Here is an 18,402-nt window from a genome sequence, read left to right on the forward strand (position 1 = left end):
GTCAAACTAACTGGCCTATAATTTCCTTTCTTCTGCCTCCTTCCCTTCTTGAAGAGTGGAGTGACATTTGCAATATTCCAGTCTTCCAGAACCATTCCAGAATCTAGTAATTCTCTAAAGATCATTACTAATGCCTCTACAATCTCTTCAGCCACATCTTTCAGAACCCTGTGTTGTACACCAACTGGTCCAAGTGACATATCTACCTTCCAAACTTTCGATTTCCCAAAAACCTTTTCCCTAGTTGTGGTAACTTAACACACTTCATGCCCCCGTCACCTGGAACTTCCAGCATACTGCTAGTGTTTTCCACAATGAAGACAGATGCAAAATACTTATTCAGTTCATCTGCCATTTCCTTGTCCCCATTACTACCTCTCCAGCATCCTTTTCCAGTGGTCCAATATACACTCTCGCCATCTTTTACACTTTACATATCTGAAGAAACTTTTGGTATCTTCTTTAATATTATCAGCTAGCTTACTTTCATATTCCATCTTTACCTTCTTAATGACTTTTTTTAGTTGCCTTTGTTGATATTTAAAAGCTTCGCAATCTTCTAACTTCCCACTAATTTTTGCTCTATTATATGCCCTCCCTTTGACTGTTATGTTGGCTTTGAATTCCCTTGTTAGCCATGGTTGTGTCATCTCGCCTTTAGAATTCTTCTTCCTCTTTTATATATAAAAAGCCTTCCGAACTGCTTCCAGAAATTCCAGCCATTGCTGCTCTGCTGTCATCCCTGCCAGTGTTCTTTTCCAATCAATTTTGGCCAACTCCTCTCTCATGTCTCTGTAATTCCCTTTACTCCACTGTAATACTTATACATCTGACTTTAGCTTCTCCTTCTCAAATTTCAGGGTGAATCCGAACATGTTATGATCACTTGCCTCTAAGGGTTCCTTTACCTTAAGCTCTCCAATCAATTCCGGTTCATTGATCCAGAATAGCTGATCCCCTAGTGAACTCAACCATGAGCTGCTCTAAAAAGCCATCTCATAGGCATTCTAGAAATACCCCTCTTGGAATCCCGCACCAATCTGATTTTCCTAATATACCTACATATTGAAACCCCCCAAGATTGAAACATTGCCCCTTTTGGCATTTATTTTCTATCTCCTGTTGTAACTTGTAGACCACATCCTTACTACTGTTTGGGGGTCTTGATTTAATTCCCCATCAGGATCTTTATACTCTTGCAGTTCCTTAGCTTTATCCACAATGATTCAACACCTTCCATCCCTATGTCACCTCTTTCTAATGATTTACTATCATTTTTTACAACAGAGCTATACCACCTCTGCTTTCCTTTTGATACAATGTGTATCCTTTGAGATTAAGCTCTCAGCTATAATGTTCTTTCAGCCATGCTTCAGTGATGCCTTCAGCATCATACCTGCCAATCTGTAACTGTGCTACAAAGTTCACCGACCTTATTCCATATACAGCGTACATTCAAATATAACGCCTTTAGTCCTGTATTCACCCTTTTCAATTTAGTGCATTGCAACTCATCCTGTTGACTGCAATTTTGTCTGATCATCAGCCTCCGCCTGCTAGGAGTCTCACTACACAGTGCCTCTGTTTGTAAACCAACCACCTGATCTTCCGCTCTGTCACCCCAGTTCCCATTCCCCTGCCAGATTAGTTTATTGGCACATAGAGGTCCTCTGTTAGTCGGGATTAACCAAGGATGCTATGTCCTAGCTGTCTATGTTCAAGCCAGGACACTACAGGAGAGCAAGCTGTTGTCCATGCATCAGGCTCCCCCTCTCCAGGGAGTCGATGAATCCAAAGGAATTGCAGAGACCGATACAGCTTAGCACCAGCAGCATTGCAGGAGTTGTCAGTCAGCATTGAACTCAACGTAGGACTGCCTTAGGGACTCCAGCTCCAGATTTCCCCTTGGGGTTTACTTCTGACACCTGCCTCATGGATGGGTATAGCCACAGGCAGCAGGTGTTTGAGACCAGACTTGAGATCAGAGAACTCTCTGTACACTCCGCTGTACACGTGAAACATTCACAAAAAGCCTTGCTGCCAAGCACATAAATGTTATTACAGTACCGAAAAAAATAGGTCAGTAGGTGCATGGGAACACTATTAACTTGGAAATGCATTCCTGTTCTTTCATTGCATCTGCATTGAAAGTTTGGAATTTCCTAATGAATAACATGAAGCGTGTACTTTCATTATAAGACTGAATTGAGAATTGCGTAACAGGCAGAAAGCAAGTGTGAGAATTGACTGGCCTTTCTCAGGCTATAAAAAGACAGGATGCCACAGCAATTGGTACTCTGGACCCAGCTATTCACAATCTCTGTCAATAAACTACGAAGGGAGCTATTTGTCTTATTTCCATTGTTTGCAGCTGGTACTAAGCTAGATAGGGTTGTGACTGGTAGAAGAATATAAAAAGACTTCAAGGAAATATAGACAAGCAAATTTGGTCCTGAAGATAGCTGTTAGAATATTATGTCGAAAAATACAAGATCATCTGCTTCAGTGTACAAAACAGAAAAGTGATGGAAAAAGGGATGTTGAAAGGGATGTTGAAAGGCATCATGGCATGTTTACTAAAAGCAAACGTGCCAGTGCAACATGGTGAGTTGGCCTTAATTAAAATTAAGGCAAATATTGAGTTGACCTTAATTTAAAAACAGATTTGAGTACAGGATGAAAGAAGTGAGACCACATCCGGAGTACTGTGTATAGTTTTAACTTCCCCACCCAAAAAGGAACGACCTGGAAGGGTAATGAAGATTCACCGTGCTGGTTCCTGAGATGACACACTTGCCACCTGTCATGAGAATGTATAGACTTGGTTTGTGCTCTATAGAGTTTAGAAGAGTGAGAGGTAATCTTAATGAAACTTACAAGCATGTAGTAGAAAGTTGCTTCACCTGGCTGAGGAGTGTGTAATCAGCAGGCACACTCTCAGAACTGAGTTGAGGAGATGCGTATACACATAGAGGGTGGTATACCTTTGGAATTCTCTGTCCGAAATAGATAAATTTCAGGATTTAAAGAACCAAGGGATATGGGGATAGTGCAGGAAGATGGAGCTGGGTAGGGATCAGTCATATTTTGATGAATGTCAGAGCAGCTGGAAGGGTCAGATGTTCTCTGGATCATAATCCTTATTAAAATCACAGTAGTTAACAATTACATTTTTGAAGGCAATTAGGAATGGGAGTTAGATATCTCACTTGCCAGTGACCCCTCCAAACCATTAGACTATAAAACCATAATATATAGGAGCAGAAATAGGCCATTTGGCCCATCGAGTCTGCTCTGCCATTTCATCATGGCTGATCCATTTTTTCTCTCAGCCCAAATCTCCTGCCTTCCCTCTCCCCGTATCCTTTCAAGCCAATAATGAGTAAAAATAAAAAACCATACTTCTGCCTTTTTCAGAATTGAATGGCCAATTGCTCCTAGAGTGAAAAATTACAGTTAAAGAAATATGACAGCACTTCCATAGAAATCAGCCCGACACAATGCAGGCAGTGAAGTATTATTTAATTAATATAACCATAGCCACTTGCATTTAATACATTTAGTAACAGCAAATTAAAACAGTAAACCAACTACTAGTAAATTAACAAACTTGTGGGGAGGTGACCAAAATCAAAATAATAGCAATCCATTGAATGTCAGTCTTGCAAAGTATAGCAGCCAATTCACAACTTCATACAGCAGAGGAGATCAAGTGTATATCGAAAAACCACTCCCCAAACCTGGTCTGTTTGGAGAGAAACTACATTTGGGCATCTTGCTGCTGGAAAGATATCAATAAGATTGAAAGAGTACAAAGAAAAATTGTGTATGTCATAGGGATAGGTTGAATAGGTTAGGACTTTTTTCCATGGAGTGTCAGAGAATGAGGGGAGATTTGATAGAGAAACACAACATTACGACAGGTACAGATAGATAGATAAAGTGCAAGCAGGAGTTTTCCACTGAGGTTGGGTGAAACTAGAACTAGAGGTCACAGGTTAAGGGTGAAAGGTGAAATGTTTAAGAGGAACCTGAGGGGCAACTATTTCACTCAGATTGTGGTGTGAGTGTGGAATGAGCTGCCAGCAGACGTGGTGGATGTGGGTTCGATTGGAACATTTAAGAGAAGTTTGGATAAGTACATGGATGGGAGGGGTATGGAGGGCTATGGTCCAGGTGGGAGTCGACAGAATAACAGGTTAGCACAGACTAGATGGGCCAAAAGGCCTGTTTTTGTGATGTAGTACTCTATGACTCTATAGCTCTGGATCAACTGTTGAATAAGGTTCAGGCTTCAGACCCAAAGCATGTGTTGCCTTGGGCAGCAGTAGTTGGTTCTGTGTTTGGACAAGACAGCAGCATGAGCAGGAACAGTGCAGCAGGGTAATGAGTTACGACACTCTGCTGGAGTGCAGGCTGGGGGGATACAGCAGCTGGAGGCGAGAGGCAACAATGTGAGAAAATAGCAGCAACCAACGCTTGGGTAAATGTTCTTGCATTTGGAAATGGGGAGGTTTGACTGAGAAATAGATGTGAGAAGCTAGGTTGGACGGCATACTCAAAAAATGTGAGCATCCAGCTGAGAACAGATCACGGTGTTCCAGTGAGCACACCAGAACTGCTTCAGGTCCAAAATAAGGAGGAATATGGAAATGTACATGTACATCACAGAAGCAGCTTCTCACTGCCATCTCATCCATACCAACCGTGATGCCTATCTACACTAAACCCATTTGCCTATCCTAATTCCGTATTTGTCTGCTCCTTGCTATCCAAGTACCTGCCTCAATGCTTTTTGAACATTTTAGTGGTATCTGCCTTCACTACTTCCTCTGGCAACCCATTTCAAATATTCACCACTCCCTGTGTGGAAAAACTTATTTCTCAATTCTCCTTTAAATTTCTCCCCTTCTACAAGCTTGTGTCCTCTCGTTTTGGACTACCCTGCCCTGAGAGGAGGATTGTGATTATCCATGTTCCTCATGATGTTGTAAGATCACATTTCAGCCTCCTATGTTAGACCCACCCTATCCAATCCCACCAAAAAACCACCCTCCATCAAAGACAACATCCTGGTGCATCTTTTCTCTAATCCCTCTATTGCGACTCTGTCCTTCCTGTAGTGTGGTGACTAGAACCATACAGTATGCTCCAAGTGTGGTTAACCATTGTTTTGTACAACTGCAATGTGACATCCCAACGTTTATACTTGATGCCTTGGCCTGTGAGTACAAGCTTAACAAATGCTTTTTTCACTACCCTATCCATTTCTGCTGCCATTTGCAGATAGCCATGAATTTGCAGCCCAAGATCCCTCTCTACATTAGCTCCAATAGTCCCTGCCGTTTACTCCGAATGCCCTATAAGAACTTGACCTTGTAAAGAGTATTACTTGTCTACAGTAATACTACCACTGCCACTCCTCCCAACTTTCCAGCTGACCTATGTTTCATTGCATCTTTAAGCAATCTTCTTTGTTATCTATGGCTCTATCAACTTTTGTGTTGTCTGGGAACTTACTAATCAACCCCCTACATTCTTATCCGTCAATCATATATACTGTATCTATCAATATACACCAATATATATCTGTAGCACACCACTCGCTTCAGATTTCCAGTCAAAAAACACAAATCCACACTCCTCTCTGCCTCCTATCACCAAGCAAATTTTGGATGATGTCCCCAACACTCCACATATCCCCTGTACTTTAAACTTACTGACAAACCTACCATGTAAGGCCTTGTCAGAAGCCTTAACTTAAGACCACATGGACAACCTTTATCACCCTGCCTTTATCTGTCACCATGGTTACCTCCCCAAATCACTCAGTCAGGTTTCTGAGACATGACCTCTCCTACATAAATCACACTGATCTCTTTCATTTAGTCCCAATCTTTCCAAGTGAATACAAATCCTGTCCCCAGAATCTCTCCAACAACCTCTCTACCACTGGCGTTAGGTTTGCCATCTCATATCCAGGTGTAATCTTTGCTGTCCTTTTTGAAGAAAAGGGACAACATTAAGTATCTTCCAGTCTTCTGGTGCCTCACCCATGGCTAATGAAGATGCAAGAGTCTCCATCAGAACCCCAGCAATCTCCTGCAATTTTAGGTCTGCAAGAAAGAAATATTTTTGAGCAATGTTAGTGTATTTTTTTGTGAAGTGATTGGGATCCCCAAGTGCTCCACAAAAGCTGAGGAATTTTCACTCATTGCCTAGCGCAACATCACCATCCAGTGGCCAGGGACCTGCAACTGCAATATGCTTTTCACCACAAAATGTCGGCATTATTTGATTAGTACATGAGCTCCTTTCCATCGTAAATGTTAAAGTAAAAAATGACAAAGTTATGACTTGTGACCAGCAACCATAATAATTAATGAATAGATGTTTATAAATAAAGCAATGAGGGTTAGGGTTATAGTAATATTAAATATATCATCATCATCAGGTGCCATGCCCAGTTTGAGCTTTGACTGCCATTGCCCACACACTCCTGTTTTGGGTCAAGTGGATCAATTCACTTCCAGTTCTCTGGCTGCTGTCTCCATCGTCATTTGTCTTTGTCTTCCTCTTGCTTTCTTCCCTTCAATCTTTCACATAATTACCGTGCATTCTCACTCCTCTTTCCTAATCACATGTCCAATGAAGTTACGTTGCCTTTTCATGATCTCATACATTATTTCTCTATTTGTGTTTGCTCCGTTCATGACATCCTCGTTAAATATAAAATATATATTTATCAATAAAGCAATGGTGGGTTGGGGAGGGCGTAGTAAATATGAAATATATTGGATTACCTTAATGCAGCTAATTCACTGTTTCTCATGGAAGTGATCCATGTTAATCCAGAGTTTAACTTTGCTTTGTTATCTGCTGAATCTCAGCTCTACTGCCATCAAGGCCATTGTCATATTCATAAGACCATAAGATATAGGAGCAGAAGCAGGCCATTTGGCCCATCGAGTCAGCTGTCTCTCGTCCTCCGTCATCATCGATGTGAAGGGACAGACAGAACTGCAACCACAGTGCATGTAACACATGTCAATGAAGTCTTGCAGTGAGAATAGTGGTTTATTCCAACATGCCAACCTGTATGTTTACTTTTTAGGTGTCTGAAAAAACGTCAAGAAAAGCTACATTGGTTGAGAGATTAAAATACTTACCTCATTTCTGTGGTTGTACACTGAACTGGCTTTAGTCATAGTTATTGTTAGTTTCAGAAGATTTTGTTTGAACAGAAGCCTCAACTTAAATTACAGATTCGCATCTGGGCACTTTGCATTGGAATCTCTTTGATATTTGGACCCATATTGGGGAAGACCTGGCGGCTCTACAAAATTTTCACACAACGAATCCCTGAGAAGAGAGTGGTAAGCAACCACGTCAGCCCCCGTGACCCAGATTAACTGCATGAAGTTTATAGCAAGGAGACAAACGAGGAGAATTCACCTATTTCAATTTGATGTTTAAAATACAACAACAATTGGCGAATGAAATGTGCCAGCAAACTCATGGGGGGGTCCTTGCTAGTACAACGACAGAAATAAGAACAGAAATACAAGAGATGCAGTACAATATACTCTTCTTTTTGACAGCCTCAATTTGCTGTACAGAGAATTGCAAACTAGCTTCTCTTGGTGTGAAGATTCTTGTGTTGTCTAACCCAAAGTCAAAGTGGTGTCATCAATGAGCACTAATTGTCAATGGCAATGGATCCCTATGTAAATAACTTCAAAAGTGATTAAATAGGTACAGATCGCCATTACCATCTGGACATTGGCTTATGTGTTGTACATTAATCCTCGAACACCGGGCTGAAAATTTATTAATAGCCATAGAGAATTCAATGTACAAATAACATTAAACATTTACTTCAAAACTGAGTGAAATATCACTGATAGTGAATAATGCCATGGTTTCTGCAGTCTTGGTGTGGTGCTTCTTTCCCCCTTTCTCTTTTTAAAATCTTAATCTTTAGTTTTGTGATATGTGGGAGCTGAGTAAAAGAATTTCTGGCATCAAATGGCTGGGATTTTGAGGGAATTGCATTCCAAGAGCAGGTGGCCAGATAAAGATATTTAAAGACCCTTAAAGAAAATGCAACATCTTAAAGAAATGGGATCACTCAAAGTGGAGAGGACGCATTTGGAAGAATATTGAGGAGTTTGAAGCCACATATCAGGAGCATGCAGGACTCTACCATGCCACTTCAGATATCCATCTGCCCACACCCCCACCCCTGCCAAACATCTCTTGCACCATCCGTGGAAGTCCATGGTTCCAACACTAACATCCTTTGCCACAACAGAATCCACAAAATTGATGTAAGTCAACTTTGACCCCCAAGGCCTACCAAAGGAGGAGTAGGCCAATGATTCTGCTGTTTTGTCCTTCCACTATATTTCACTAACAATGTTTGTTTTCATATTTTGATATTTTTCTGGCAAATTAGAATAAAGAAAAAAAATGACCAGTATTTTTCTGATTTATAGTAGTTCTATCTTATATCCTCCCCACACCCCTCGCCTCCAGTTTATATCATGTCCAGTGACATAAGATAAAATAAATTGTGCACAACAGATTGCTTTAAGTTCATCCTCCCCACTATACCTTGATAATCTATCTGTATATTGGTATGTGTTTAATATCTTCCAACATGAAGATTGATCGGATTACTGAAAATCTCTGCCCTTTCTTTATTTCCCATTATTAGCTAAACTTGTAGCCTTGAGCATTTCTCATATTCTCTCTTTCCTTCTGCCATGATGCCAGCTCTTAGAGCAAACCCAGCAATCCTCTCCCGTCACTTATTTTCAGGTAAACTACCCTCCCTTGCATGACCATCGGCACGCTAATTTGCCTATCAGCTTCCCACACCAGGGATAATTACGGTAGCTATTTCAACAAACAACTGCAATACCTTTGAGGCGTTGGAACCAAAGCACCCAGAGGAAACGTGTAGAAGCAGCACATGCAAACTCCACACTGAGGTTAGAATTGAACCCAGGTTGCCGGAGCTGTCACACATCTGCACTACCTGCAGAGCCAATGCGCTCTCTCATTCTGTGTGGCAAGGCAGCCAATAAAATGAAGGTACAGTAAAGAGGAATGTCCACTTTGGAGTGGCCATAATGTGAGTGGACCGGAGTAGGAGTGAGAATCTGAGGCTTTGTCTCGAGAGGCTTCAGTGAGGAGGCACAAATGAGTAGCAGGCAGGAATAGGTGATTCTTTCTTTTAATAGTAGTTAAATAAAAATACACCAAATTACAATTTATTAAACAGAGTAGGGATGCAGGAAAAGCTTATATGTTGTGGGTGCAAGATGTGGGAGCTGGTGGACCCTATTGTTGTTCCTGGTGACCACATCTGCAGCAAACTTTGTTGCTCGAGGGACTCAGGCTTAAAGTCAATGGCACACACAAACATAGGAAATTATATGCCAGTTAGCCTGAGTTCAGTGTTTCACAAGATGTTAGTGTCCATTATTCATGATGAGGTATTGGGGTACTTGGAGGCACATGATAAAATAGGCCAAAATCAATATTGTTTCCTTTAAGGGAAAGTCTTGCCTGTCATATCTATAGGAATTCTTTAAAGAAATAACAAGCAGGATAGACAAAGGGGAGTGTTTACTTGGACTTTCAGAAGGCCTTTGACAAGGTGCTGAGCATGAGGATGCTAAACAAGATAGCAGCCCATGGCATTACAGGAAAGATACTAACACAGACTAGATTGGCTGACTGCAGAAGACAAAGAGTGAGAATAAAGGGGGACTCTTCTTGTTGAGTGCTGGTGTCTTGTAGTGTTTTGCAGGGGTTGGTGCTGGGTCCACTGCTTTTCATGTTATATATTACTGATCTGGATGACGGAATTGATTGCTTTGTGGCCAAGTGCGCAGATGATACAAAATAAATGGGGGAGGGGCAGGTAGTGCTAAGGAAGCAGGAAGTTTGCAGAAGGACTTGAACAGATTAGGAGAATGGTCAAAGAAATGGCAGATGGAATATAGCATAGTGAAGCGCATAGTCATGTTTGGTAGAAGGAAGGCGTAAAATGTTTTCTAAATGGAGAGAAAATTGAGCAGTCGAGAGTGCAAAGGGCTTTGGGAGTCTTTGTGTAAGATTGCCTAAAGATTAACTTGGAGATTAAGTCGGTAGTAAGGAAGGGAAATGTAATGTTAACATTCATTTTTAAAGGACTAGAATATAAAAGCAAGGATGTAATGCTGAGACTTTATAAGGCATTGGTCAAACCACATTAGGAGTAATGTGAACCGTTTTGGGCCCCAAACCTACAGAAGAATGTGCTGGCATTGGAGAGGATCCAGAGGAGGTTACAAGAATGATCCCAACAATGAAAAGGTTAATGTATGAGGAGTGTTTGATGGCTCAGGGCCTGTACGCACTGGAGTTTAGAAGAATGAGTGGATCTCACTGAAACGTACCAAATGTTGAAAGACATGGATGAGTGGACATCGAGAGAGCATTTTCAATAGGTGGAGAGTCTGGGACCAGCCTCAGAATAGAAGGGTGTTCCTTCAGGACAGAGATGAGAAGGAATTTCTTTAGCAAAGTTTGGTGAATCTGTGGAGTTGATTGCCACTGACAGCTGTGGAGGCAGTTGAGTACATTTAAAGCGGAGATAGATAGATTCTTGATTAGGAAGAGCATCAAAGATGTGGAGAAGGCAGGAGAATGGGATTGAGAGGAAAAGTAAAACAACCATGATCGAATAGCCAGCTGAGCAGACTTAATGGGCTGAATGGCCCAATCTGCTCCTTTGTCTAATTTGTTAGTTGCCTGTATTTTACAAAAATAATTAAAGGTGAAAACTGGAAAGACTTTTCGCACACAAACTGTAGGCATTGTTATAAAGATGTTTAGATTAATTGGTATAGAAATAGGCAGGAGAAGCACTGAAAAAGCTGCAATTGGCATATGAGCTGAATAAAAAATCTCACATAATTTAAAGAATATCGCAGAAGGTGAGCAATCTCTGACAGTGGCCAGAATTTGCTCCTCTTCAAGGAGTACTTACATTAGGAATACACTGGAGGTCAGATGCTGTGCCTGTGACCTGCTGCTCGGTCTCTGTCCTTGACATTGGTACCATGCTTAGGGCTCCTGTGCTGAATCGAGGGGCTGGGTAGCTGAACTGGAATTTTTAAAAGAATTAATAATTTCATTTATATTAACATTTTCATCAATGTGTTTCAAAATAATTTCACTCTTTAATGTATTGCTAATTTTTACATTAATTTGAATCTATTTTAAGTGTCTTATTATCAGAGACATTCACAACCAGGCATAAAGGCCTCCAGCAAAAAGCCATCAGGATGACCTAGGATAAAGGCATATGATCTGCAGACTGAGGCCTAATTCCCAAGTGTGACAATTGCCCAGCAATCATTGTGGCCCATTAATCCCGTATACTGCCTGGTCTGCTGATTATTTCTGGCACATTCCATTTTTATTTTAGTAATAGCTTAATGCTTCTATTCCAGTTTCTGATGTAACAAATTGGGCTTTCAGGTTTTTGAGATGCAATGAACCGAATTTGCTTTGCCTTTCAGATAATCAAAGACATTCAATTATTGGGAATGGTAGCTGGAGTAATTGGCTTGGATATACTGGTTCTGCTGACATGGGGCATTGCTGATCCACTGGAATGTATTCAGTCCTTAAACGCAGAAATAAGGGTAATAAAAACTTCCAATTTCAGTGCTCATTTAAAGAATGAAAACTTTAAAAATGCATTTTAATGGTAGTGATTCCAATTGTTTATGAGGAAAAATAACATGTAATTTGTGAAACTATTTTAATTTTGTTTCAAATTAGTCAATCTCCTAAGTGTTTCACAGGCAGGATGGAAAACAAACAAGTCAGATTGTGTTCCATATTTCCTCATTTTTTCTTCTGGATGATTTCTTATTCCACAGGCAATTGAAAAAACTCTTTCTTACTCTGCCACAATGATGAAAAGTTGTGCTTCTCATTACACAGACATCTGGATTATTCTCATTTCACTTCTGAAGGTAAGAATTTGTCTTTTTTCCCCCCATTCTTGTCCTTTGAAAGCTCAAGCTTGGGATTGTTTTTTTTTTGTTATCTGTCTCAGGGTTGAGGGGAGGCCAACCATGGGAATATAAACAGAAAATGCTGGAAGTACTCAGCAGGTTAGGCTGCATCTATGGCAGTGGAGTTAAGTTCATTCTTCAATTATTTTATGTCATGCACATGTGGTTAACCTGATAAGGTATGAGACACCCTCTCAGCATTCATTTGAACAACTAAGTTGTTTCCTTGGGCATTGTGCCAACAGTGTCATGCGGAAATAGCATCACAGGTAGGCCAGGAAAGGTAGGGCCGGTGGCTTTCTCTGCTGTTTACACAGTATACAATTCGGAGTTCTATGAGATTTTAATCTTTCTGGTTCCAGTTTATAATCCCGGATTTGTTCAGCTTCACTCCCAGTGCCATTGGTGAAATAGGAACACTTCACAACAAGCTGTTACTCTGGTTCAGTTACTACTTCCTAATTGATTTTACCATGCATTCTGTTCGACCGACCTTCTGCCACCTTATGTTACTCAAGTTAATTGTTTATGTTGACTTTTTTTTGTAAAACGAAAATTAAACCGCACCACGTTGCATTGTAATGGTTTGACCATGACAGACCTAATATTTACCAAGGTGTTTCTGATTTAGGGATGACTTCACAGAACACCCCAATCAATCTTCAGGGGTGATCCTGGGCTTCCAATTGCCTGTCTTTTTTATTTCTCTGTTCATATCCATTGTACATCTTTGGTATCTTGTACCATTCCAATGAAACCCTACATAAACTCGAGGAACAGTATTTCGCCTTCCATTATAATGCAATAAAGTCCTTAAAATTCAACAGTCCATGACTTTTCCAATTTGTGTCTGAATTGGCCATTTCTGATAAATGTTAATAATCTTAAATTTTAACACTTATTCTCTTTGTTCTACTAAAACTTACAGATTTGTTGTGTATTTTTTTTTTAGCAATCTCACTTTTTATTTAGGATTTCTAGAATCTGCCGTGGTTTGATTCTTAATCTGACAACAGCACACTAATTTTCCACAAATTTCCTGAAGCTTTTGAAAGTATTTGCCTACACCTCCTTCTCCTTCACCATTGTTATCTTCCATCTGACTATTTTTACACATTCTGTTTACAGCTTCTCCGTAACATGCAAATGTCATTGTAACTATCCAAAAGGCACGCCCAATATCAAGCCTGGGCTGCCTCCAAAATTTCTCCAGATAAATACTGTTATGCCACATTTGTAGTGATATTTCCATGATGTTACTTCATTAAGTTTTAACTTTATAACCAAAAGTTATCCACTGTTTATTGGTATTGGCTTATTATTGTCACCTGTATCAAGCTACAGTCTTCAATACTGTTTATACAGATCTAATCATTACACAGAGCATTGAGCTAAAATAAAGTAAAACAATAATGATGGAGAATAAAGTGTAAAAGCTACCAAAAAGTGCAGTGTGGGTAAATGGTAAAGTACAAGATGATAATGAGGTAGATTGTGAGGTCAAGAGTCCATCTTATCATACAAAAGGTCCATTCAAGAGTCTGATATCAGTGGGATAAAAGCTGTCCTTGAGCCGGTGATAGGTTATTTGAGTTTTATATCTTCTGCCCAATAGGAGAGGGAGAAGAGGAAATGCGAGGGGTGAGTAGGGTCTTTGCTTTACTGAGGTTGCAAGAAGTATAGACAGAGTCCATAGAGGGAAGGCTGGTTCTTGTGATGTGCTGAGCTGTACCCACAAGTCTCTGCAGTTTCTTGTGGTCACATGCAGAGCAGTAACCCATTATTCATTCAGACAGAATTCTTTCCATGGTGGATCGATAAAAATTGATCAGAGCTAGCGTGGGCATGCCGAATGTCTTGATCTTTGTGAGGAAGTAGAAGCATTGGAGAGCTTTCTTTGCTGTGTCATCAACATGTTGGGACCCAAAAAGCTATTGTTATGTTCACACCTAGGAACTGGAATCCCTCACCCTCAGCACTATTGATGTACTGTAGACAGGGGCACATGCACCATGCCCCTTTCTGAATTCAATGACCAGCTCTCTTGTTTTGTTGATATCAAGGGAAAGATGGTTGTCATGACACCATGTCACTAAGCAACACACACAAAATGCTGGAGGAACTCAGCAGGTCAAGCAGCATCAATGGAAATGAACAAACAGTTGACATTTTGAGCCGAGACCCTTTCTCAGGGGGATGACACCAGAATAAAAAGGTGAGGGAGAGGAAGGAGAATTAGCTAGAAGGTGATAAGTGAACCCAGGTGGGTGGGAAAGGTTAAGGGCTGGAGGAGAAGGAATCTGATAGGAGAATGAATCAACATTTAATAAAGATATTGGTCTATAAGATGCACATTGAGCAGGGTCTTTATCCTTCTTTAGTATTAAAGAAATTGATGCTCTATTAAAAGATTCCGGAAGTTTACCAAGTTTCAAAGAAGCCTCAAAAACCTTATAGAGCCAAGGAATCAATAAAGAAGCAAAACATTTATAAAATTCAACGGTAAACCCATCAGGGCCAGGAGCTTTCCCCAGATTCATAGAAAAAATAACATTCTTAATCTCATCCATTGTAATGGAAGTATCTAATAAAGAAGACATATCCTGTGAAATCAGAGGGAAGTCTAACTTATCTAAAAAATCATTCATATATTTAGAATCTCGAGGAGACTCTGATTGGTATAAAGAAGAATAAAAATCACAAAAGGTTTGATTAATCCCCACATGATCCAATATCAATCGATCATTTTGGTTATAAATCTGATTGATTTGAGATTTAACATAATTAGATTTCAATTGATTAGCCAGCAGCTTGCCAATTTTATCACTGTGAACACAGTGAACAGTTATTAGCAAATAGACTAGAAAAAGTACTCCCTTCTATTATTTCGGAAGACCAAACGGGTTTTATTAAAGGTCGTTACTCTTTTTATAATATTCGTACATTGTTAAATATCGTTTATACTCCCTCACAAAATGTTCCTGAGTGTGTTATTTCTTTAGATGCCGAGAAAGCTTTTGATAGAGTAGAATGGCCTTATTTATTTAAGGTGCTTGAAATGTTTAATTTTAGTTTGAAATTTATATCCTGGATTAAACTGTTATATTACTCCCCTGTAGCCTCGGTTCGTACTAACTCCTTAAACTCACCTTTTTTTCCTCTCTTTCGTGGTACTCGACAAGGCTGTCCTCTTAGTCCCCTATTATTTGATATTGCATTAGAACCTCTTGCAATTGCTATTCGAGAATCTTTAAATATTACTGGGATAACTCGGGGATTAAAGTCCCATAAATTATCACTCTATGCTGATGATTTACTTTTATATATTTCTAATCCTGAGAGATCCATTCCTGCTGTTTTAGAGTTATTAGCACAATTTGGTCTTTTCTCAGGTTATAAATTAAATCTTAGTAAGAGTGAACTTTTTCCGATTAATAAACATCTTCCCTTATATTATAAATTTCCATTTAAATTGATTAATAATTACTTTTCATATCTTGGGATTAAAATTACTTGTAAACATAAAGATTTATTTAAGACTAACTTTTTACCATTAATAGACCATATTACTCAACTTTCATCTAAATGGTTTCCCTTATATTTAACTTTGATTGGTCGTATTAATGCAGTTAAGATGTTTTTTTTGCCAAAATTTTTATATGTGTTTCAGGCATTACCAATTTTCGTTCCTAAATCTTTTTTTGATAAAGTTGACTCTAAAATTTCTTCATTTATTTGGCAGAACAAGAATCCGAGACTGGGTAAAATACATTTACAGAAAGCTAAGAGAGATGGAGGTTTAGCATTACCTAACTTTAGATTTTATTATTGGGCTATTAATATTCGACATATGAAATTTTGGTTACTTGATCGGGACATACTATTTATTCCTAAATGGGTAGCATTGGAATTACAATCTGTTCAGGGTTATACACTTGGTTCTATTTTAGGTTCCTCTCTTCCTTTTGATTCGAAACGTCTTAAGCAGGTCTCTAACCCGATAGTTAAATATGCTTTGCGCATTTGGTTTCAATTCAGAAAATTTTTTGATCTTAATCAATTCGGGTTAGCGATTCCTATTTTAGGTAACATATTTTTTCCTCCCTCTTTTACGGATCGCGCTTTTCAAACTTGGAAGACTAAGGGTATTTTACGGTTTTTGGATTTATTTTTAGATGGTTCCCTTATGTCTTTTGAACAATTATCTAACAAATATAACTTATCAAGAATACATTTTTTTAGATATTTACAAGTTAGAAATTTCCTAAGTACTATACTTACTTCCTTTCCAATGCTTCCTCCTACATATATTTTAGATTCGATAATTAACCTTAATCCATGTCAGAAAGGTGCATCGGCTATGATTTATAATATTATTATGAAACTTAGGAAAGCTCCATTTGATAAGATTAGGGTAGATTGGGAACAGGAATTGGGGCTTACCATTTCTGTGGATGATTGGGGGCAGATTTTACAATTAGTTAATACTTCCTCTATTTGTGCTAAACATTCCCTAATTCAATTTAAAGTGGTTCATAGAGCACATATGTCCAAAGATAAGTTAGCGCGTTTTTACTCGCATATTAATCCTTTCTGTGATAGATGTTCGGGGCAGATAGCCTCTTTAACTCATATGTTTTGGTCTTGCCCTACTTTGGAAACTTTTTGGAGAGATATTTTCAATATTATTTCTAAGGTATTAAATATAGATATCTCTCCTCACCCTATTACTGCTATCTTTGGACTACCTAAAATTTCTAGTAATCTTTCCCCTTCAGCCCGTAGAATGATTGCATTTCTTACTTTAATGGCGAAAAGATGTATTTTACAACATTGGAAAGAGCTTAATGCTCCAACTACCTTTTTTTGGTTTTCTCAGACGATTTTATGTTTGAATCTGGAGAAAATTAGAAGTAACCTTTATGATTCTTCATTTAAATTTGAACAGATTTGGGGACCTTTTATTCGATATTTTCATTTAATGTAATATTTACCCTTCTTGTTTTCTCTTCACTGTTTTAATGGAGGTCGGGATTGAGGACGTGATTTTAAGTTTAACTCTGTTTGGTTTCAAGTTAGCCCATTGCTTTGCTTTGCTTTTAGTTAGTTGCACGGTGGGTTTTTTTTTGGGGTTTTTTTTTTCTTTTTTTCCATTGATATATATAAAATCTAGTATACTATTATGTTATCTTGGTTTCTTATGCTTAAATTACATTGTTTGTAGTATTTTCTTTTTGGTATTGTTATCTTTTGGAATTTTATTATACTTTAACATTGTATTAATGTTTATATGGCTTACCTTTTTTGTATACTTACTCAATAAAAAGATTTAAAAAGAAAGAAGGAGAATGGACAGTTGGAAAGAAGGAAGAAGGAGGGGCACCAGGGTGAGGTGATAGGTGGGTGAAGAGAAGAGATAAGAGTGGGAAATAGAAGGAGAGGGAATAGGGAGGGGAAAAAATTTACTGGAGGTGAAATGGATGGCCGTGCCATTGGGTTAGAGGCTACCTAGATGGAATATGAAGTGTTGCTCCTCCACCCTGAGACTGGCCTCATCGTGACTAAAGAGGAGACCATGGACTGACATGTCGGAACGGGAATGGGGATAGGAATTAAAATGGTTGGCCACTGGAAAATTCCTCTTTTGGTGGATGGAGCAGTGCTGCTTGACAAAGGGGTCCCCCAGTTTATGTCAGGTCTCACCAGTGTAGGCTGCATCAGGAGCACCGGATACAATAGACAACGCCAAAATATTTGCAGGCTAAGTGTTACTTCCCCTGGAAGGACTGTTTGGGACCCTGAATAGAGGCACGGGAGGAGGTAAATAGGCAGGTATAGCATACCTATCACTTGCAGGAATATGTGCCAGGAGGGAGATTACTGGGAAAGGACAAGGGAATCACAGAGAGAATGTTCCCTGTGGAAAGCAGAGAGTTGGGTGGGGGGATGAGGTAAAGATGGGTTTGGTGGTAGGATCCTGTTGAAGATAGCAAAAGTTGTGGAGAATGATATGTTGGATGCAAAGGCTCATGAGGTGTTAGGTGAGGGAAAAAGGAACTCTATCCCTGTTAAGGCAGCAGGAATGTGGAGTCAGCGCAGATATCCAGGAAATGGAGAAGAGGTGGGTAAGGTCAGCATCAATGGTGTTGGAAAGAAACCCCGTTCTTTGAAGAAGGACATCTTGGATGTCCTGGTAAAGGAAGCCTCATCCTGGAAATAGACCCAGCAGAGACAGAGGAACTGAGAAAAAGGAATAGCATTTTTACAGGACACGGGGTGAAAAGAGGTGTAGTCAAGATATCCATTAGAATCAGTAGGT

The 18,402-nt window shown here is 39.4% G+C and overlaps 1 protein-coding gene across 1 annotated transcript in view; it reads left to right on the forward strand.

Moving 5' to 3' along the window:
• gpr156 (G protein-coupled receptor 156) overlaps positions 1-18,402 on the forward strand; it is a 47,683-nt gene that overhangs the window by 15,654 nt on the left and 13,627 nt on the right. Inside the window, exons 5-7 of the mRNA XM_063049849.1 lie at positions 7,266-7,376; positions 11,580-11,705; positions 11,946-12,041. Of these exons, the coding sequence (XP_062905919.1) occupies positions 7,266-7,376; positions 11,580-11,705; positions 11,946-12,041 (333 nt within the window). The remainder of the gene's footprint in view (positions 1-7,265; positions 7,377-11,579; positions 11,706-11,945; positions 12,042-18,402) is intronic.

This window comes from Mobula hypostoma, chromosome 6 (assembly GCF_963921235.1).
Source record: "Mobula hypostoma chromosome 6, sMobHyp1.1, whole genome shotgun sequence".
NCBI classification, from domain to species: domain Eukaryota; kingdom Metazoa; phylum Chordata; class Chondrichthyes; order Myliobatiformes; family Myliobatidae; genus Mobula; species Mobula hypostoma.